Source organism: Pungitius pungitius, chromosome 4 (genome assembly GCF_949316345.1).
Source record: "Pungitius pungitius chromosome 4, fPunPun2.1, whole genome shotgun sequence".
In the NCBI taxonomy this organism is placed as follows: Eukaryota; Metazoa; Chordata; class Actinopteri; order Perciformes; family Gasterosteidae; genus Pungitius; species Pungitius pungitius.
This window is the reverse complement of record NC_084903.1, coordinates 3,105,549-3,129,444: the sequence shown is the minus strand read 5'-3', so window position 1 is coordinate 3,129,444 and position 23,896 is coordinate 3,105,549. Positions and strand designations below refer to the sequence as shown.

Here is a 23,896-nt window from a genome sequence, read left to right as displayed (position 1 = left end):
AATCCCTCCCCAAATGGAATTCTGTATGCTGGATGTTAGAATCCATCATGTAGCTCCAGGAATTATCGTTGTTATGATGCTGCTTTTGCAGGTCTCGTTCTCTCTGCGAATAAAAACAAGTGAAACATGAAATATGTGGCAGCAGAACCAGCGAGAGCCGCTCTGTCAGACCAGAAGCTCAGCTGTGCTGAGTCACACACTGCAGTGGACTAAATATAGCATTGTGGGTAATGTAGTCTGGGCATCATGCATCCCGCTCTGCCTCTCAGCGGCCTCCGGAGACCCCCGCCCCCTCCCCCCCATACAGAGAACCGGATTGGAGGAAAAATGAGCAGAATGAGAGACTTTTACGGACGGATAGTCTCTCTCTCTCTCTCTCGTTAACACACGCACTCTCACACAGGCGGTCAGGAGGTGACAGCTTGTCCCTGAGAACGCTTTGCTTTGAGCGAACTGGCTGCCAGGAGGTCCGTTGTAGCTGTGGGAAACACTGCTCTGCTCGTTCCGTTGCTAATGTCTCCCTCTCTCTAACAACGCATCCATGGAACTACCAGTCGACATACCACAAAGAAATAATAAATAGATTCCCAGGATAGGGCTGTCAAAAGACTGCATAGAAATGAATAAGTTAGTAAGCATCCTGTGAGAGAAAAACGTTTCACTTTAAACTGCATCACACAAGATGACCTTGGGTTGAAAAATGAACTTCCACATCCAAAGATATCCCTATTATTGATAGAATAGCATCAGTGTGTGGCGGAATGTTGAACCCTTGTTAGAAAGTGAGCCCCCCAAAACCCACACACACTGGCACTTGTGTGTGTCACTGTTGCCATGGCAATGTGCCATGTGGCGTTGGCAGAGCAACTGCAGCCAAACGGCACTGAAGGATGGAAAAAGTAAAGAATGGATTAAAGATGACATGTACACGCATGCATTGTACGGGACGAATGGACCTTGGACCAGCAGTTTTCACACCACACGGTACGATAGGGACACGGAACGTATGGTTAGAGAATTCCCTTCAAGGCTGAAGAGATATTTATGCGAGGTGAAGGGATGCATCAAGAGAACGTGCTCAGCTGCTGGGGACCAAATAGGACAAAGCCTGACTTGGTGGTGGGAGATGAGGAGAGAGCAGTGTGTCTGGCGCTATTAAACCCAACATATTTTTATTCTGTAGTACCCGTACCGTTTACGTCACGTATGTTGGACTAAAGATAAAAAAACAACTGATGCTGCGATAACCATCCTGAGCATCCCTTAAAGGGCGTACCCACAGCCAGGTTTACAGGACAATGTGAGCAGATGTAGTCAATGGAGGGTCCTTTAAAGAGGGATACCAGTGTGTGTGTGTGTGTGTGTGTGTGTGTGTGTGTGTGCGTATGCGTACAGCTGAGCCAGCAGCAGCCACAACAGTTATCACGCCTGGCTGATGGCTGTTAATGCTGTGGATTAACACCTAACTCTCACTGACTCTGAGCGTGCACGCACTGACACACACACACACACACACACACACACACACAAAACAACATACCCCGTTCTCTCTGGTGCTGCAAGTGTTCACCCAAATTTCGACTTACAAAAGATACAACACTGAATCTATCAATTGTAGATCTGAAAAGAACACAATGCTGCAGTAAACGACAAATCAAGGGCTGGACTAAACATGATAACACACACACACCCTTTCTCATGCATGCCACTACTCACTCCAGCCTCTTGTCTCATTAAGCGGGACTTGGCCTTGGAGCAGCTACACTCTCTGGGCTCAGCTTCCCATGCTTACTGAGGGAGGGCACTGCGTGCGTGTGTGTATGTGTGTGTGTGCGCAACACAGCATGTCTTGTGTTGTGGACCACCGGGACAATGCTGCACTGTGACATCAGGAAATGTCCTTAAAGAGAGCTGCCAGAAGACACAGTGCTGCACGGAGGAAGGGAGGGAGGAGAGGAACGGAGCGATGGGAATGATGGGAGGCAGCAGTTGATGGGAGAAACGTGTTGGGAAGGAAGAATGAGCTGAGGGGGAACTTGAGAAGAGCCGCGCTCGGGGGGTTAGTGACGGGGCTAGAGGAAGCACAAGAGGAGATGGAGGAGAGAGAGAGAAAAGCTCCACAGAGAGAAGGGGGGGGGGGATAAATACAGTGAGATTGAGGCTTAATTGAAGACATTAATGTTGTTTTTTTTGTAGCCCTCCACAACAAGAGGCCTCTAAGCCATGGCCTACTTACAGAGGGAAAGAGAGGCTTTGAAGGAAGCAAGGAGGGAAAGAAGGAAGATGAATTACATGAAAAGTGGGTACTTTAAGTTCTCATGTGTGTTTATGTGGAACACATAAATCATAAATATGTTTTGATTAGTGTAAAGTCCCATTAAAATGCTGTGTTTTTGTTAGCTTACAATGGGACATACAGGACTGTCTCAGAAAATTAGAATATTGTGATAAAGTTCTTTATTTTCTGTAATGCAATTAAAAAAAAAAAAATGTCATGCATTCTGGATTCATTACAAATCAACTGAAATATTGCAAGCCTTTTATTCTTTTAATATTGCTGATTATGACTTACAGCTTAAGAAAACTCAAAAATCCTATCTCTAAATATCAGAATATCATGAAAACGTATACTAGTAGGGTATTCAACTAATCACTTGAATCGTCTAATTAACTCGAAACACCTGCAAGGGTGTTTCCAGAATGCATGACATTTTTGTTTTTTTAATTGCATTACAGAAAATTAAGAACTTTATCACAATATTCTAATTTTCTGAGACAGTCCTGTAGGTAGTGTGTCCTCTGGTTCTATTGCCTTTTTGTCTCCAGACCTGTCAAGCAAGCGCACCGACGCCACCAAATGCTGCAAACCCACTGAATTATTCACTGAATCTGAGGAAATAGTACATAGAAATATACATCTAACGACTGGTTTAATGAAATATTTCAAGGCAAAAAGGGCAAACCGTTTTTGCTGTATTACTTTCTGACTAAACCTATTGTTAGAGCCCTGGGATATGCTCATGTCCGAAGACACGGAGATTCCTCACTTGCTGTTCTGATCTCCAGTTGGAATCTCACGGTGCCCATAATCCGTTTTAGCTGGTCGACTCTCTCACCGTCCCGATGGACATGGAAAAAGGACAACCTTGGAGAGAGGCAGACAGTCACATTATAGACTGATATCATGTTGACTACATGTGACCATGCATACAGCGGAGTGAGGCTAAGGTGAGGTGAGCAGCTGACTAATCCTGCTAACCCGGCCATTCCCTGGCTCCGCCCCCTGTGGTTGCACGATCGTCTATATCCAGACCTCAATTAAGCCATCTCGCACAGATTTCTCCTCTCCTCTTGGCAACAACGTGCCTATTTTTTACGCTCTGCCACCACCTCCCTCTCTCTAACCAACACATTCAGCCACACTCTCTCTTTTCTCTCCTTGTTGCCTGGCAACCACGCTCGCAAATGGGATCCCGCTTGTCACTGATTGGTTGAGGGGGGACAGCAGATCCATGTCGGAACCGGGGCAGAGGAGGGGGGGGGGGGGGGCTGCATGTATGACGCACATGCCACCGCACAACTGAAGTGAGTGTATGAAACGCACTCTTCTATGGCGATGCCCCCTTTCCCATCGCATGTCCTCCCAACATGGCACGCATGCTTCAGCGGTGCCTTCACCTTCACACACACACACACACACACACACACACGCCTGCGAGCTAATGCATGTCAGAAGTGCATGTTCTGGGGCGAGTGTGTGTGTGTGAGAGTTGTGGTATTAAATGGCGGGGGGGCCCCTTTGCAGAGGGCGGGAGAGGGGGGAGTGCCACGCTGCCAGCTGAAGAAGGGCAACCACTCTCGCTAAGTTGCATGTGTGTGTGTGTGTGTGTGTGTGTGTGTGTGTGTGTGTGCGTGCGTGTAGCTGTACTAACCTAAGTGGCCTCACATTGAAGCGCTCCGTCTCTTCCTCCCACCCAGGGAGTCATGAGTGCAGCCAGCATGGAATGCCCTGCCAGGCAGCTAGTTAATGAAGGAGTTCTGAACAATTTTCTTTTATGCTGACTATAACACACTCAGCTGACTACCAACTTTCCTGTCTTTTACAGTGTTTAGTTGTTGTGTATATATTTGTATATACTGTATATTGATGTACTTGTATCAATTACAACCATGTGTCAATGAACCTTCTCTGTCTGTCAAAAGAACAATTAGACCAACAATGACATAGCGAGTCCGTTATGTTTGTGTGAGTGACGGAAAACACAAAAATTGCTCAAATAAGTGATCATTTAAAAAGATTAAATAATTCACTAAAAGAAATGGAGACATCTGATTGAAACGTCACAGGTCTGTCGAGGAAATGAATGTGTTTGTTTTGTACGTAGGAGTTTCAATACTTTCTCTACGGTCACAGCAGTAGTAGTTTCTCAAAATCAAGACCACATTTCCCATAAACTTTATTGCTTCCTGCCCCCCCCCCCCGCCCCCCCAGCTCCCTTCCTTTGGCTTCACTGAAGAAGACAAACATGGTGGAAATGAGTTTTCCAGGATATTTTTAGTCCTTTCCTCTATCTGAAGTTATATCTGCCCACTTTTTGTTTAGCAGAAAAATAACCAGTCTCTTTTGTTCATTTTATGTGCAGTTGAGGTTCATTTCACAGCATCAAGTGTATAGGATGTAATACAAAAAAGCAGCATGTGTGTGTTGGCATCACCTGGCAGGAGAATATCCAACAAGGCTGCGTTTAATCCAGTGTAGCACTTTGATTTGAGGTTTCCGACACAACAATAACGTTTTTACACCCTAAATCGGTGCCTTCCTTAAATGCTCTCAAGACTGGATAAAGAATGCACAACGCAGGTGGCTCTGAATATGCTGAATGGGGATCTTGTGCATTTTGCCAAAAGGTAGCATTCCAAATCACCAATAACATTCACAGTTGCATATAATGAGAGTTTGACATACTGTATAATAATAATAATTTAATATTTATGGTGCCTGCGTTATTTTTCTTTTACTTTCTTCTTTTTTGGGGGGGTGTTCCTAGGTCTTACAATTATACTCATCTGAAGATTTAAAGGGGACATCTGTGCTTATATGCATTGCAGCCTCTGTGTGTGTGTGTGTGTGCGCCTAATTTAATACGATTTATGACGTTCATCAAGAAACTATGAAACATCTGCAGTTCAGATGCAGCCACGAGGCCTGGCAATATAAAAACGATATTCATTTTTTATCATTTGTAATTTTTATACTTCTCTCTTCTGCAGACGCGCACACACATGCAGCGCAGCATTTCAGCTGATCCTTTCCTCAAGTGAGCATAGAGACCTGCTGCAGGTTGCATTGCTGCTATTGTAGAGAGGTGATGAGGAGAGGAAGAGAAGAAGAAAGTTTCCTTGCTTAATCCCCGTGGGGACATTCTTCTCTGCATTAACTCATTCCACACAGTGGGAGCTACCGGCCCACCCTGTTTACTCCACGCGCCGCGTTCACCCCAAAAGAGAGTTTATAACGAGATGCAGCATCATCATCCTCATCAGGATTATTGTCATCATGGGAATAAAGAAGTGTGTTTCTCCATTTTTACTGAACTAAACAAAACACAACCAAGACCCTCCAAGCACTAGCTTTCCACATTTCCACACATATTCATCTGCTCAGCACCTTTTCATATTGTTAAATAAGATGATTTCAGGTAAAAGTAGGTAGTTACACACGTCCATATCACACAATCAGCATGATGTCCCTAACATCTATGTGCATAGGACATGAAGGGGCCCTGTGTCTGTCTCTGTGTCAGCTAGTCCAGTGTGTACCCCGTCCTGCCCTCCGTGTAGAAACTGGATGGAGAGACAGTGTTGTATGCAACAAAGGTCTGATTAGCAGGCTAAGAAAGGCCACATTTCTTACAAATCCAAACAAAAACCTCTCTGAATGTGCCCGTTTCGGAGGAACAGAAAGGCGACTGAACAGAGAGTCTCTGGTCAAAACTCAATCATGAAAAAAAAGACTAGCAAGGCCAATAAATATTGGTTACTTCAAATGTAACAGCAGCCCAATTTGTGTGCGCTCTCTTTCATGTGGTTCCATCTTTTATCAGAAAGTTCTTACAATAAATGTTGTTAAAAGTAATTCAAAGCCTGACTGTGTGTTTGCTCACTAAGCAAGATGAAGAGGACTGGTTGTTAAACAGAGCCCAATGGAAGGATATTTAAACGTGGGAAACACCACACACACACACACACACGCACATGGTCTCTATCTACCCACATCAGGGCAGCAGGCGTGTTGTGTGTTTGTTTATGTGCTTCCATTTCGCTGTGGTATGCTGTCACACACACACACACACACACACACACAGCAGCTTGGCCCTGAGGAAAGTGAATGCTTGGGTTATAAGAGCACACTCGATTCACCTCTCACCGCCGATTTCACAACCACTTGCACATTTTCTCCCACTTGATTTCACCCTCTCTCACAAACACGCACGCACACACACACACACACACACACACACACACACACCATCACAAGCACCAGACAAAATCACCCTCTTTCTCACCCTTCATTAATGCCTTTTTTAACGACATGGACATCTGAATATATCCGGGGCCATGAGTCTAATGAGAAATATTTCCCACTGCTGAGTGGACACAGTCTGTAGAAAATGAATCATACACAAAATAATGTAACATAGCTTAACGTGTAGCTTAGCATAACGTGTTTTTAACGTTTCATTTACAGTAATGTTCTTAACTGTTCTTTCCTCCTTGCTTCATATCTGGAAGGTTTCATGTGGAAATTCCCTTGAATTGTTGAAATGTGTTACTTGTTCTTACTTCAACATTGTGAATTTGGTGGAAATCCGTCTCCTGGTCGCTAATCAATTTCAACCAAAATCACAAAGGTAAACTTCCTCCAGCGGTTACATGAGAGGGGTCGCCCAAGGACATAAGATTCATCCTCGGTGGGCCATGCATGGCTGTATCCAATATCATGGCAAAACAAAATGTCAGTCCGTACTAAATTGATGAACCAACTCACAATGCAATTTCTAGAGTTGCACCAAAAGACACAAAATGGTCCAATTAGTTTGTCAACAATCTAAAGGATACATAAACTTGTGTTCTACAGATTCTACATCCTTGTCTGTAAAACTCAGTGTAAAACTCTGGACACAATAACTCAAAGCAACATTGATCGTCTAGTATTTGCAGAATGTCATTTAAGAAAAATGTCTTCCCAGCTGATTGATGCACTTTGTTTGCAACATTGAAGGAAAACGCCTCCAACGCAGGCTCCTAAATGGGAGCGCCTTGGTACAAGGGCGCAGTACGGGATCATCAGTACTCTTTGGGCTCGATTCACATACACAGACATGCAAGCTGTTATGAGCGGCACATTGATACAGCGAGTGGCAGAAAGACAGAGAGCGCCATTATCGGCACCGTCTTCTGCCTCCATCCATTTAAAGGGATCCATTAGGAACATCGCACACTGAGAAAGAGCAGCGATTGTGCAGCGATGTGACAAATGGACTCCAGTAGGACTGACTCATCAGTACAGAAAGCACAAAGAGCCTCTGATGCATCTCAGCCTGCATCTTCGTGCAAACGTCCTTTAAGTTATATCCTTTCCTGTCTGTGCGCGTGTGGCGCTGGGATTAATGTTGTGGTGTAACGAGCTGACTGAGCTCTGCTACTTCCAGTCTAGCTCGTAAAAAAGCGTCCCCAGCCTCTTCCTGTACCCTCCCCTGGCGGGACCCCACCCGGTGCCGCGCACACACATCAGCGTGGCGTTCACTGTGTGGCAGCTGCACCTAATAAGCACCAACGGCAGGATAAAGTCCCTGTGTCACGGCCTCAGTCGTCCTCTGGGTTCCCCCTCTGTTCCCTTAGTGCTGCTATATAGTATTCTGTGTTTGTCTGACCCTCACAGCTCTCAGCCCACAGCACTATTCAAACTAGCTTGACAACCTACAAGGGACAATGTCAAAGCCATAAAGCACAAATCCATTGACCATAAATTCAGTGGGTTTTTTTTTTTGACTGAGTGTAGCAGAGTGTGCATTCAATTTTAAAATAATCCAGGACTTGCACAGAGCAGGGAGGTAGAAGACACATTGCCACAATGTAATGGTAGCCTAATGGACATCTTTTAGCTTTTAGAAATAACACATTTTGCAAAAAAATGTCAAAACATGAGGTAGATGCACGTTTTCACATCACATGCTGGCAAGCCACAGGAGAGATGGTATCGAAAGAGTAAAACAATTACACTTGCAAAGTTAGCTCTACGGGTAGTGAGACAAATAGAACTATTTAAAAAAACAGGGCTCAAGTAGCCTTATGATTAGGGTTGGGTATCGTTTGAATTTGAGCGATTCCGATTCCAATTCCGATTCCTGGTTTCGATTCCGGTTCCCAGCGATTCTCGATTCCGATTCTTTTAAGAGGCAGGGTCAAAAAAGTTAAAGTTTAAGATATTTTAAATGAGCTAGCTAACCAAGGGTCTTTCTGAAGAAAATAGTCTGACCTTCTCCATCAATATTAATTCTTTTTATTAACTTTACTATGAATTTCTAACAGGGCTGTTTTCAACTACAAAATAAATATCAAACTATGAACTTGAATATTGTATAAACATTATAAATTATGAATATATTTTAACAGGGGTACACTTTCCTCCAGAGAGCTTTATTTTTGAAACCTCACAAAAACACATTTACACGTGAGTGTATGATACTGCAGGTACTTAAACGTTACCTTGCTCCCACTGATGGACGAACCCTTGGAATCAGAGGAGGCAGCGCGTCAAACACGGGGCACACAGAGGGGGGGGGGGGGGGGGGGGGCGCGCGCAACTCTCCCAACCTCAAATCGGGGACACTTTCGCTGACGGGGGGCTGCTGGCGGTCGACGCGGGGAGTGCTAGTACAATCTTTTTTTTTCTTTGCAGCGCCAGCCTCACTGCTCATTTTAACAGAGGACCGCTCCGCTCTGGCCACCCGCGCGCACTGGTCTGATGCATCACAAATTCACAACCGGGAGTTTTTTGCCGAGTTTTCGGTTTGTTTCGAGAAGTGTAACCACACTTACGACCGCCGACGCACGCTATACATGTTCGATCGCGCTGTTACGCCAACACTTCCGGTGGACGCTTCTTCTTTGGTGTTCAGCGGTTTCTATTTCCGTCGGCGCCGGCGGACTGAGAATCGAAACTAGGAATCGAATTTTAAACTTTTAAACGATAACGGGTAAATCGCAAAGCTAGTTTCGATTCCAATTGATTCTCGATTCTCGATACCCAACCCTACTTATGATTGAAAGGTCACTACCACGCCCTTCTCCGAGTATTGTAGTTTTACGTCTTCAAACTTTACTCTTTCACACTATATTTTAAGTTGCTTATATTCCTTCTCTAAAAATGGCTTGTTCTAAGCTCCGCCCTCTGGATTGTACTAAGCTCCACCCTCTGGTTTCACTACTGGTTGCATCATGAAACATGATGGCGACGACCAAATTGTAGAAAAAGTTGCAGTCCAAGAAAACAGAGGGTGACGTCACATTGACTACTTCCATTTGTTAAATGTATGGAACAACACTACATTGTTTTTAACTCAATCTGTCCTGCTGCTCAAACAGATTGCATCGCCTGTAAACAAGGCAGTTCAACTGCTTTGAAGTGCTGGACAAAGTGTACCTTGAGGCCGTTGGAGTAAAAGGTAAAAGGTAAAAGGAGAATTCCGCGGGCTGGTTGATAACATCCCAGTAACATTATAAGAATCCTGAGAGTGCCGCCATGTTCAGGGTGATTCAGAGGAGCACAGGGCAACACAACAGTGGCAAGGGGACACAAACCAGCTGGGGATTGACTCTCTCTCTTTGACACGTGTACACAGACACATACACACACAGCCGTTATCCTACCTCTGGTGTTGGTTGCCATGTCTGCCACCTTCTGAAAGGCATCCAGAAAGGCCACAGCAGCAAGCACAGTCGTTCTACATGGAAAAAAGGCACTTATTACCTTTGGATAAAGGGGTTCGACTTTGAACTTGCATTTTCAATAGTCGGTTCTTTGATTGGTAATGTGGAGATGACATTGTGATGCCACTGTAGTCACAGCTACAGGAGCAAGGACACATTGACATGACCGTGCTTTATTTGGTTTTGCTATGAAAGGAACTTACCGGAGCTGGGAATGCAGCTTGGTGGCCTTGGCGGTGAAGTCCTCCCACACAGGATAGGAGCACTGGCAATACACAGACAACAATGGACATTAGAATTCACAGATATCAGATTTGATTAATAAAGTATCTCTCACACACAGCGGGGGGGCCACAAAGGCAGAGAAAAAGAGAGAGAGAACATATCTCTTACACATTATGAGCTTCTGTCGTCGGATCTAATTTGATATTCTCTTTTTTCACACACAAACACCTCGTCTATCCTCTCGCCCTGGCTTCAACCCCCCTTTTTTCCTTCATCCCCCCCCCAAAAAGGTGCCACCCCTCCTTTTCTCCCCATGCAGCCATCTCATCTGTCTACCAAAACACAGACAAACGCATATAAATATACATGTAGGGATCACTAGACACCAGACTAGCATCAGGCAGCATCAAAGCGCCCCGACCCCATGCCGGCATCACTAACTCAATTCAGTGCTGGAGCCGTCTTTAATGCATGCTACACCCCCACCCCCCAGCCCTCCTGGAGACTCAATGACTGCTCCATCACACACAAGCCTCCGCTTCAGCACACATTAAATTATACTTGATCCAGGTTAACCTTCAACCCTGTTAATGCCTGCAAATGTGTGCATGGGGCTTGGGAAGGGGGGGGCGTTTATATGAAGTACAAGTGTTCTTACAGCAACAGAAACATACATGGAATCTTGCAAGGTGAAATATAAAGGGCGGAGTATAGGAAGGAAATGTGTGTGTGTGTGTGTGTGTGTGCTGGGGCATCCTGTCGCGATGTTAGACTGCCACAGACAGTGAGGGGTTGTGTACCCTTTGATCTGGCCTGTTTGATGTGGCTTAATTTTCACAGAAATCACAGTCCTATTTTCCCTTGGTACCAAAAGCTCCCCCTCCACCATCCACACACACACACACACACACACATGTTGAGCCTGCTGCCTCCCCTCTGCAGGCCGTTTGAAGCGCCCTATTCCCTCTTCCACAAATACACACACACACACACACACACAAGCCACCATGTTTTAGCATAATTTGTGCATTTCAATCCAGTAAAAGAACCTGGTGGCATATCTGGCAATTGACAATTTCCCAAACACACACACACACACACACAGCGAGGTAGACCTTATACACTTTGACTAAACCAAGTCACCTGAGCTGAGGAAACAGAGCTGCTGATCCTGTGACAGGCTGACGTATCATTTTTGTTTTGGCTCCGATTATTATAACTGGGTCAAAACCGACCCTAACAAGAGGTCATCATTTCAAACAGAGCATTTTATAGTATAGTGAAGTTAGGTTTTGTTTTATTTTGTTGAAATAGAGATTCCTGTTAAAGTCAAAACGCAAATTCACGTGGTTCTTTTATGCATTTAAAACCTAAAACGGGACGGAGAAATGTTAAGATATCTGCAAACGTACTCAGTGACAGCGTGGGCCCAGTCCCCCTTCATGGCCCCACCTCTCTGTGCATGATGGAGTTCATTGTGAAAAAGGATGAGAAACTAAACCTGCAAATTCAATTCTAATATCAAAGAATCCAAATTCAAGAGTTGCAGTCAATAGATTATAAAAATACATCGCACTTGGAGAATGTTCGTCACAAACATGGTGATTTAAAACTGTGAAACGCTTCCACGGTGGATCTTGATAGGCTTGTGTGGTAAAATGATCTTACAAAGACCAGGCCTGTCTGTCAGAGGTCCAAGATACGCTTGGTGAATTCTTCTAAAATCAGTTTCAGGACGTCTCCCTGCACGCTCCATAAATATGTCTGTGAGAGTGGGTTCGTCTCAGCTCAGACAGCTCAAAGACCACGACCACTAACCCTAACACTGCGCTCACATGATAGTGGCCCTCGCAGTTTAACAGTGGCCAGAGGGGCATCAATGTGTGTGTGTGTGCGTGTGCGTGTGTGTGTGTGTGTGCGTGAGGGATACAGAGCAGGAGGCAGAAAGTGTGAGAAAAAGGCTTTTGGATTTAAATGCTATTACATCACCACTTCCTGTTCCAGCGCATGATTATTCCCTACACACGTAGAACGATCCCACTGTAAACATGTCGCTGATAAAAGTTTATCTTCCCTTCCTGCTTCTTTAAATAAAATCGTATTATCGTGCATCAGATTGGAAGCACTCAGTCTGCACCATCACAACGCGCGGGGGTTAAATGTTTGAGATGATATGAGGGAAATATCCAATTTGGTACACTTGGCAGCGGTGACATTTTGGTCTGGCTGTAACTGGGGTTCTAAACCAAGACTCCCCCTCCCTCTTCTTTCTTTTCTTCCAGTGTTTCCCCCCGATTTCAAGAGAACCATCTTTCATTGGTGGATGTTATTTCCTTGCCTCCACCCTTTGGGTTATTGGACCATCTATTGTAGCCGTGTTGAATTAAAATGTTCATGAGCAGATGATCACTGACAGGCAGCATTTGTACCCCTTGGACTGTGTGATTGCCTTCCTGTGCAGGCTCACTGGTCACATGTCTATGAAGGGAATAATATATTCTAAGTGCAAGAATACATTAACAGTGCTACTGTAGATCGAGTGATATTCCTTTTGAAAGAAGCTCGATATTATTGTTTTGCCAGTGCATTGTGGGTATCCTTGTCGTCGTATCTCATATGGGAGGATTTAGTGATGTTAGAGGACTGGAAATAGATCTGGTGTTGTGACTATTGAATGCAGTTTCTGGCAGTCGGAGAAACATTCAACCAATTTCGATTAAAAGGCGGAATTAAGAACGGGACATTATCGTTGCACGTCCATTGAACCAGAGATTATGGGAAAACAATTGCATGAGATTGGTATGAAAGGGACATCAGATGTGTCACTGAAAACCGATTTTGTACTTTTTAAATGATTTGAGGATTTTCGCATATATGCAACTTGGGGAGTAATTGGGGGGATAAAAGTGTAACATTTCAAATTGATGGCTGAACTGTGTATGATCCCGGTCTTAAATCCCAAAGTGCACAGGGACACTTCTATTGTCCCCCAATAATAATCCTTTATTCCTGATACTGAGCAATATATCCACTATATTTTCCTTTTCCCATCATGGTCTTTCCCCTAATAATCCTTAGTTTTTATCTGGTCTTGACGCCGGGCTTTGGACTCTGGGGTGCTGTCAACAGTCCCCTGGCCTAGTTCTCAGAGCACCACGTGTCCACCAGTCTGCCCAGCGCTGTGCTTGAGAGCTCCACTCCACCTCCCACTACAGTGGATGAGAAGCTCACTGTCTCCCCTCCGTCTTTTGTTCCCTTTGTTTCCCCCACAGCAAGACGGGAAAACAGAGGAAATCCAGCGAGGGACAGCGAAGGACGGGCGGAGGCAAGCCGAGTGGGATGTAGGGATTAGCCCCACTTTTTTGTTGTATAATGGAGCCGATTCACACGTTAAAAGAGAGACGCGAGAGCCAAACAAAAGGGGCTAATTTCACAGAGCTCTGTATGTGTGCTCCACTGGCTCGGAGTTTTGAAAAAGAGGATCACGCTCATTTGAATTAATCTGCGGATGGATCTATAACTGACTGGGAGTAATACTATGTATTATATATCCACCGGGAGTCTTCTGTTGTGAACAGAGAATTGTGTCTTTGGTCTGCTTGCTTTTGTCACTTACTGTATACAGGGCTCACTCCCTTTGATTTGTACTTAATATGATATTTTCCAATAAATTAATAATTCAAACAGGCCCAATTTGACAATCCTGATTTATCTTACTTCACCTAGTAGTAGTAGTTTCACAGTTATGTTACCTGTCATCATCTGGATCATCAGTCAAACATCAATGTAGTCATATCTATCGTCATAATACATGAATGAATTGGTTTAAATATTCCGCTGACTGATGAGAACAGCATTGGCGAGATGCCACTGCTACTACTACTACCACTTCCACCTTATTTGGACAAAACATCTGAGGGAACCCCTGGGGACACGGTTTACCCGTGATGGTAAATCGCTCAGATTTGATGCACGTCTTGACCTGTGAAATATGCAGCAGGCCGGTCAATGAGCCCACGTCAGATGGCCGTGGTTATGACGGGGTTAAGGGAGGAAGGTGGTGTACTGTATAAAGCGTAAAGGAGTCAATGGAGGGAGGAGTTAACGGTGAATGGTAGTGAACAAAATCCTAACTTTCACACGGGAGACTGCGGTTTGAGTAAAGTTTGACTTGGACAAACTGTCACTTGTACAACTGTATTTGACTTGTTTAAATAAAAGTCACCATGCAGACGAGTCACGATTGTCTCCACCATGCTGAGTAAAACATCTCTCCCAGCACTTTGTTTTAAAAAGGAAAAGGATCAGCATGCAAATGAAGAGGCCTCGCTGCATAATTGATGAAGTGCAGCAGCAGCAGCAGCAGCAGCTAATTCCAATCTAAACATAGTGATGAGGGGAAAAGGGAACCCACGGGTGTGTTGTTGTGTCGTTGCGCAGCAAGTCCGGCGATCACAGACGCGCCATCGCTGAAACATCTGCCCGGCGGGGTGTCTGCACCAGGTTTTTTTGGGGCAGAATAACGCAGAGGAATGTTGGGTGGCAGACCGGGGGAAGCTGCAACACGACGTGCTACCGTGTCACAGCTGGAAGCGGAGTATGAAAGATGGAAAGACACGACCGTCTGGATTTTCACCCACTCAAACATCATCTGAAACTAATCAATGAGAAAAACAAGGTAGAAGGCAGAGGCCGAGGTGTCCTCCTTTTGGTCCTTCATGTGTAACAAGCTCCAAAGACGCTGGACACTACACTTCCCACAATGCCTCCTGCCTGATTTAGTTATTTTCCCAGACTTTAGAAAGCTCCTCCAGAGACAGCATTACAGTTTACTCAGCCGGAGTCGGGATAACGATGCTGAGTAAACTTCCTCTTTCAGCTCTACGTAACCTAGACAACCTAAATATTCATGCACGATCATGTGCTGTAGAGAGAGAGAGAGAGAGAGAGAGAGAGAGATGTACACAAAGGACAAACAGAAGGAGGAACATTGGACAGCATGGCCTCAATCCTCCAGCCTCCTAAATATAAGGGTAGTTTTATTTTCTTCCTGGACCGATTGACTATCCGCACAGCTGCAATCATTTGAACGGGCCGTGGACGCAGGCTGAAGGTGTGTCGGTCCGACCACTCAGTGTCACCGACAGTGACCCTCTACACTTAAAGAGAGATATGTCTGCAGCCTGAGGGAAATCCAAAGAGATGAGACTATGGTGGTTTTGCTTTAGAAGAGTTAAGGGGGGCAGGGGATCTTTTCAGCAGGGGGGGGGAGGGGGAGGGGGGAGAGGGGGGGTGCGCCCCGCTGTTATAATGGTAGGGGAAACATTGAGTTGGAAATGGCCATTTGATCAAACTCGGTTCCAACCACAGCAGGAAGCTGTTACCTTTGGATAAAGCTCCAACCCGCTGGTGCCGAACAGGTAACCAAGTACGTGTGTAGCTAACTAGCATTTACTTGCTTGGTGACCCCTCATGCATGGCAATACCTATAAGTCTGCTATATTTGAATAGGCCAATGCGTCTGAATGGATTCTCCTTTAGGCTATCATTGAACTTTTATATTTGAAGTCTAGGTCTGTTGTAAAGCGTTTTTAAAGATGATTGTTGGGACTTGGGACGAGTGTTGCATGGTTGCATAGTTTTGGTAATGTTGGTCTGTCTTTGGTCAACTTTCATGCGCCAAACAGCATCAAATGTAAAGGTTAATAAAGATAGGAAGTGAGGCAGGAAGCTGTGGGATGAAAGTGCTGCCAGTGCTGATCGGGGGGGAGGAGCTACATTTTATAATGGCTGGATGGAGATGCTGTATTATAATTTTCCATTTCTATGTATATATAATACATTTACCCTTGCTCAATGGTGGTCTGATTCCACTATCATACAAACCCCCACCAGAGTAAGCACATTGAAGCAAGAATAACTCTACTGTACTAAAATGTGACATATAGAGCATGAAGAGAAGAGGACTTTCTGTTCATTCAGTCTTTCTTTTCTGAAATGAACAAGAGAATATTGATTTGCCACATTCATTGTTATTCTCTGTCCCCGGCCTGTTCATAATGACCCGTGTGTTTTTACAGTGAACAGCTGAGTGTGATGAGAAGGCTTTGACAGGCCTCACAAAGGGCTCAGTGAGAGAGGCTGTCCTGGCCGGCTCCCAGCAGCCTCCACGCCTCCTCGAACCGGTCCTCGCCATTCATCTCTGCCGGCACCTAACGAGCCGCAGGGCCCGAACCGCCTCGGAGATTTTAACGAGTCGTAACGAGGGAGATGCTTCTTTTAAACCTCCTTTGGTCGGGCGGGCATCTTTTACTAATGAAGCTGAGCAGCATTTTCAATTTTTTTTTACTGGTTGTTTTTGCATTGAAAAGGTTTCAAGTTCATCTGAATCATTCACAAGCAAAACAATGCAGGTTCATTTCCTTTCAGCTGCATGACGACGAACCGGTCCTCAGATTTCTTCTTCTGCTTTGACTTTCAACACCAGCATATGTTGCTGTGATAAGCGTATTGCCAACTGCAATTCTTTACGTTTTCATAATTCAGCTGCCAAATTTCTGCATCCAACAATTGCAGACTGACTGACAACAGAAAAGAGTCAAATAACATGACACACACCTTTTTTTTTGCTTTGAAATGAACATAGTTGGTATTTAAATTCAGGTGGATGTTTGGGCCGATTTTGAATAAATTCCCTGGTGAGATATTGTGTCACGAAGATGGAATGGACAGAAATTCACAGTGACCCTTGATTCTTTATGGACATTTGTTGACAATTTGTGCATTTTTTTTTTTTAATTATTCCTTATCGGGTTTAATTCGAGCAAACAGGCTTCCAGTTGATACACATCCAACCATTTTGATTGGGCCATAGACAGGTCACAGACAGGTTATGAGGTCTCAGGTTTAAACACATACATTTGTTGTTTGTTACCATATTTTATTGTATATATATATATGTCTTTTATATTGCAAATTGTGTGTAAAGGTGCGGTCACAACCAACGCAAAGCAAATGTTTGCAGCGTTTTACTGGCAGAAGTGTTTGTGGTTACTTGTCTTATTCGCTCTAGATCGCCTGACAGGGGGAGGGGCTTATCTCTAAAGAAGCCATTTATTCCATTTATTATCAACAACGGCAGAAATAGACAGTATTTCCGTTGAGTGCTTGTTTCTGGTTGTCTCACCCAGCCCATGAAACTCAACGCCCTCTTCTCTGACTTCGTGGGGGCGCTCTGTGGATTTTATTGGCTGTATTCACTGCATCTAGCTGAGCCCACGTCACCTGGTTTAATACAGCTCTATGAACTCCAAGCAAAACGGCCGTGCTGTGATTCAATTACCATGAACAGACATAAGTGATGCCGAATTAATTATAGATGAAATGAAATCTACCGAGTCGTTTAAGCTGAAGTTCAAACATATGTGTTCAGAAGAGCTGTTTTAGTGGTTTCCTTTAGACAATCCGTTTGACTTTTACTCACTGCAAAACGCACAGTTGTCTATCGAGAATGGAACATTATTTGTGGAAGACATTTTATTAAGTCACATTAAAAGGGGAAGGACGGAGGATTTCTGTTTTCTGGTATTGTGTATTATTCCCGGGCTCACTGTCTCACTCTGTTGAGGCTTACATGGACGTTTGAATAGAGCTGAGTCATGGTTCATGTGATTAGTAGCACGCAGCTTTCTCTCGTTTGCCACAATTCAAAATGTCTGTTGCGACGATGGATCTGAGGCTGCGTGGGCCTGGAGGAGCCAAGGGCATCCCCGGGCCTTTGTGTTACGGCAGCCCTGGGGTGGGAAGTCCACGTGGACCACACACCACAGATCGGACTAATGATATGCTTCCACAGAGCATCTTCAGTTCTGCAGCGTGGCCCAGAATCACAGGACATAATTGTCACAGGCTCGTCACGGAAGGACAGGGACCAGATCACATCCAGTTCTCCCGGGTTGGTTGATGTTATTGTTTTCACGCTTTCTACTTTATGTAATGAGCAGGCAGACAAGCCTCAGTTTCCACTGATGGAATTTGTTGATGCTGTTGAAGAAAAACACACAATTCACCGCTCTTTGCCAATTGCTGAAGTAAAGCTTTCAATGCATTTCACACTGAGGGGTTTTGGCACTTTGTGAATACGGATTAGTTTTCACTAATCAGTTGTAGGAAAGTAATTGTTTAGTCAAAATCCTGTTTTGCAATCAATTGATTGATATTAGGATATTTTAAGTGCAAACGTCCCCAGCTTCTGGAATATTCCTATCTTGCTATATTTCTCAACCTTCTGTGATACCTGATGCTGGAAAGTGTTCGATCAATATCTCTTTCCATATGTCGGCTTTGGTTTGAGGACGGACACCGTTATATTTTCCTACTCACGCTCTCTATCCGGTGTGTGTGTGTGTGTGTGTGAGTGTGCGTGTGCGTGCACGTGGGTGTGGGGCAGAAGAACAGGGGAGAATTGTAAAGGAGACAGAAATGATATCCGATATATAACATATATGCATAAAGAACGAGGTGTAGACCCGTTCTATAGGAACGGTAACCTTCAGAAACTTCTGTGTCGATCTGGCGCTGGATAGAAAGTAAAACCAAACAAAATGAACCTGAGCGTCTGGGGCGGGGTTTCTTTTAGCTCAGTCTGATCTGATTGGTTTGTTGGAAAACAGGGCACACCTTTGTGGCGGTGGCTCTCGGGCCGTGTGGGTGGAGGCGCTCAGGTGAAGGCGGTACATTCTAATGGACCACACCTGAATGGCCTCTTGCGTCACATGTTTTGGGTTGACTCCTCTGTTTACTGATCCACAAAAAAAAATGACTCTTAGATGATATGTCCCCTTTACATGTGGTACCTGCTGTATTTTAACAACATATACTCAGCCTAACTCAATATAACAGGTGTTACACATTTTGGATTCAGGTATACTGTATATAAGTGGGACTTTTTGGTGGTTAGGATTTTCTCGGTCCGATTCTGTTATATGTAATGGAACAACGTCAGGTGTAATACCCCAAAACGCCTTTAAAAAATGCTCACTCCTGTTTCTTGAGGGACCAGGAATTTTTTTTTTAAGTTATTGCGTCTTAGTGCGATTGTTGAGAAAATATGACAAATACCCAATAGCCACTGGTCCATATAAGCGGCTGACCGTGAACGTGACCTCTTCATCTCATCATAATTACCCCTCTCTGACCTGTGTGTGTGTCTGTCTGTGTGTGTGTGTGTGTGTGTGTGTGTGTGTGTGTGTGTGTGTGTGAGACATAGCCTCCAGGGACACACATTGGCAGACAACAACCTAAAGTGCATATGGGAAGGTTTGTTTCAAATGCCAAACATCGTCATTTAAAAAGAATCTCTAACCAAAAACGCAGCAATGATGTTCTGAATGATGTAGTATCATGAGTTACTTGGCAGCTCCCAATGTTCACACCGTCTATCTATGTACAATGATCAGCTGTGTGCATCAGCAGAGACACCGAGGACAGTCTATCACGCACACACACACACACACACACACAGCGACAGGCTGCGTGGGGTGGAGGATCCGCTGAGGATGTGAAGAGGAAGGGAGGACCCGGGGAGGAGCAGGAGGAGGAAAGGGAAGACGATGGAGAAAGAGGAAGAAAAGAGGGCTTTCATAACAGCTTCTGATTGATTGTGCTGACGTGGGCAGACAGCAGCAATCGGCAGAGCATGTGCACGAGCCATGACACCTAAAAGCACCAAGGACACATTCAGGGGGGGCCTCTAGTAAAATAAATACATCTAGTTGATAAATGATCAAATTCGATGTACTAATTGACCTGATTTGATTCATTTACAGGTCAGCCAACAACCTAATCTCATCAGTTATTATGAAGCTATTTTCTCAACTAATTGATTCAATATTCTGCCTAGAAATTTGTGGGAAAATCTATTATTGAAAACATCTATCAATTATTGAAATTGCTTGTTTTGTCATTCCGAATGTTTAGCTATATTTGACAAAAAACAGCTGTAAATGATTGCATTGGAGCCTCTGGAGTATAAAAACATACAGATACATTCAATGTCAATCAGCTGAGCAGTTAATCAGTAATGGTTCTCACTTTTTATTATTTTGCTTCCAGATTACATAAAATCTCGCCTTTCACACTCCTCGAAAGAAATCTCAATATTGCTCCTCATTGTTGTCAGTTTAATAATATTTTGAAGGATATTCGACATCACAAATCAGTTTTTTTTGTACATCAACCAATTAATTCCACATGTTCTGCATATCCTGTCGTTGCCTTTGAGTGAGCATAGTGCATATAGACATGGATGAGTGGACTTGAACAGCTAGATAATAGCTATTTAATAACAAAAAGCTATTAAAATAAACCTTTTTTAAGAAAAACAAAATAAGCCACTGTTCCTGAAAAGACAAATGGCATCTTCTTTATTGATCAATGGCACATTGTTTCCCGGCGAGTGCGTTTGAGGGCCGATGACTCGATGATGTTCATTCACTGCCTCTTTGGGGGTATTTTCTGGCCCAGGTTGTAGTGACCCACATACTGTGTATATATGAGTGAGCGGATGACATAAACAAGAGGAGCATTTGATACCTGATGAATAATCGACGAAAACAGAGGAAGGAGAAGAAGACGCAAGATGCTTTTTAAGGGGTATTTCCCCAAAGTCAAAGAGAACAACAGAAGAGGTATATGAAGATGAATACTATACTATAGCTTCTTAGAGTTTGGGAAATAATATATATGTTTGGGGATCATTCTGGGAGGTGTGTCAGCTAAAACCAAAGCTTTCTTTAAACTACAATGTGACACCATGCTGCTCTGACCTATTTAAAGGACCACCACAGCTAACAATGCTTCATTGCTGTGTGGGATCCTTGGACAAAAAGGACAGGAGTCACTTCCTGTCCCACTGCAAACGTGTCCTGGAGAAAGTCTCACTTCACACCTTCATCCATGCACTCTGTCAACGAACAGCACAGATGCTGCGTCACAGGTGGTGATGTTGCTATGCAACAAACCCTGAATGGTTTCCAGAGGGATGAGCATCTTTGCAAGTCTGTTATGATCTCAAAATGGTTGCGTTTTTGCAGAGTAATGATTTTCATCGCTGAAAATAAACATCCATAGTCTAAAGACTGCATTTAGACATTTTTATTTGCTGTATGCCAGGATCTATTGTTGCGGATATAGGTGAAAAGGCCTGTGTAGAACCTACATGGTGGTAGTTTGCCTTTTGGTCAACCTCTTCCATTTCCGTGATAAAGAAGAACTACGGTGGCATTTGGCTCATACAAAAACATCAGCCGATGTTTCAAGCCCATGATGTGTCCCATTATGGAATATATATATATATATATACATATGGGCCATAGTCTGTTGATATAATGCATCAACCTCGGCAATGCAGAGGAGGGATGTGGGATGATGTGTAAGCTCGTATTTCATATTCACGGGCGGCTTTATTACCTTTGTACAAGCAGACTAAAGAAACGAGTACAAGCCTTTTAAGCAAACAAAGGTTAAACAAAATAATCTATATCATTTTATATGACTCCAAAATACTGTTTCTAAAGCATTTAAAGGAGAATTTTGTGTAATTCGTAGATCACGCCAATTTTACAACTTGCAGCGTCTACTGGGATTACATCAGTGTTTAAAAGTAATTTTAGTGTCCACCTAATTAATTTGGACTATTCGTATTTGAACATTTGAACATCGTCAATTCGCCGATTCTATTTGAAAAAGTAAATCACTGGAGTGGACCTTTAATGATCCCAATTAACTCTGTTCTTTAGTGAGGTGACACACTGCCGCTTTGGAAGTATTATTGGGTAATGCATCGCATGTTGGACTAGTACACCTGATATCCAGGATCCCACATCACAGCAGACCAATAATCTCTCCCTGACCTCTACCATGCGGGGTCATACGGATGACTCGCGCAATGTGCAGAAATGAAGGGGGAATCGATGCTTCATATTTGATAGGAGACAAAGAGGGAGACCGCTGACTGACAGACTGACTGACTGACATACAGACTGACAGAAAGGCAGAGCTGCATGGGCGTCTAACGGGCACAGACACACTAGCACAGCCTGCACCATGAACCATGTGAGAGGGACGCTTCTGCAACTGAACCATCGAAGCCGTGGCACCGGCCGCAGACGGACAGACAGGCAGACCGATCTGACAGACAGACAGACAGACAGACAGGCAGACAGACAGACAGACAGACAGGCTGGGGGTCTGACTGCTGCGAGTCTTCTCACGCCCTCATGTTTTCCTGCCGGATCGGCCTGACAGAAAATCAATGACGCGGCACTCTCGTGGAGACGCACAGTAACACCAAAAAAAAAAAAAAACGACCCGGAACATGCGATGGGCGTCGTGTCTGTGTGTGTTTTCTCCCACGTGGACGAATAAAAAACAACGCGACGCAGATGGTGGTGGTGGTGCTGATGAGGATGATGAGGATGATGATGAAGCATTCCCCAACCAGGGAACACGCGTATGTAACGGAATGCGTCCTCTAACCCATGTGTGCGTCCATGAACCCGTGGGTACATCCGACCGACCGCTTCGTGCGCTCTGACGGCTTTAGGGCCCATTCAACCGGCTCCTGACCCGAAGGCCCGAAGCATTGTCAGACCTTTGTGGACTGTTTTGTCATCCTGTGTTTGCGTGGTGGAGGGGCGGAATGTGTGTGTGTGTGTGTGTGTGTGTGTGTGTGTGTGTGGGGGGGGGGGGGGGGGGGTGCAGTCAAATGTGTCAGATAACAGATTACGTTTACATGCGCAGATAGGATTGTCGCTGTAGGATTGTCAGTATTACCGGTCCCATTACCCCCCCACCCCCCCTCCCGCCTCCACGTTACCGATAATATACGATCGCAATCAGCATGAGTGTGTCCCCGCGAAAGGAGCAGTCAGCGTGCTCCATTCCGATGAGAGGGTGGGATTTCTCTCTAAGCACGAGCACCGACCCCGGGGAGAGCGTACCAAAAAATATCACATGAACACAGAAGCTTTCATTTACCTTCATGTCGTTGACAATCGCCTGGAATAGACCCCCGAGGGCCCCGCATTCCTTCTCCACGGTCTCCATGTTTGCCAAATCCACCATTCACCGGAATTTGCACCAGCGCGCACAAACTGCGCGCTACCCACACTCAGCAAGAAATGAAAAAATACAACAAATGGCAAAATGTATTTCCACCCAAAAAAAAAAAAAAAATCACGACCGGGCTCACCGCTTTCTCCTTTGAACCGAGAGATCAACAAAAACGAAGAGGGGGGTCGGCTGAAAGAAAAGATGCCGAAAGAAACGGCTCGCGCTGCAGTCTCGTCCAAAACGAAACGGTGGATAGGTTATGAGAGGAGATGGTTCTCTCTCTCTCTCTCTCTCTCTCTCTCTCTCTCTCTCCCCTCCTCTCTCTCTCTCCCCCCTCTCAGTCTTCAGATGGCTGCGGAGCGGCCGCTCATCTTGGCGCAGGGAGCGCTGCGCGGTACCGGCGCATGGGAAGGCGTGAGGGGAACCGGAGCGATGGATGGCCGTGTGTTTCCGTGCGTTCCGTGCGCGCGTGTGCGTTGGTTAAAGGCAGGCTGTGATTGGCGCAGAGGCGGTGGGCTCAGCACCCAGTAACACGTAACTGTCAATTAAATGTCGCTACCAGAAG

At 44.8% G+C, this 23,896-nt stretch overlaps 1 protein-coding gene across 5 annotated transcripts in view; it reads right to left on the bottom strand.

The window, feature by feature from the left end:
* Window positions 1–23,802, bottom strand: part of mtss1lb (MTSS I-BAR domain containing 2b) — a 46,663-nt gene extending 22,861 nt beyond the window's left edge. For 4 of the 5 annotated variants that reach the window (XM_037448468.2, XM_037448478.2, XM_037448461.2 and 1 more), the window contains exons 1-3: window positions 23,257–23,801; window positions 10,197–10,258; window positions 9,934–10,007 (exon numbers count right to left, since the gene is read on the bottom strand). In XM_037448468.2, coding sequence (XP_037304365.2) covers window positions 9,934–10,007; window positions 10,197–10,258; window positions 23,257–23,343 — 223 coding nt within the window. In that variant the 5' untranslated portion in view covers window positions 23,344–23,801. Of the gene's footprint in view, window positions 1–9,933; window positions 10,008–10,196; window positions 10,259–23,256 lie in introns of all 5 variants that reach the window. The other variant, XM_037448451.2, reaches the window with a different exon arrangement.
* Between the last annotated feature and the right edge of the window lie 94 nt (window positions 23,803–23,896).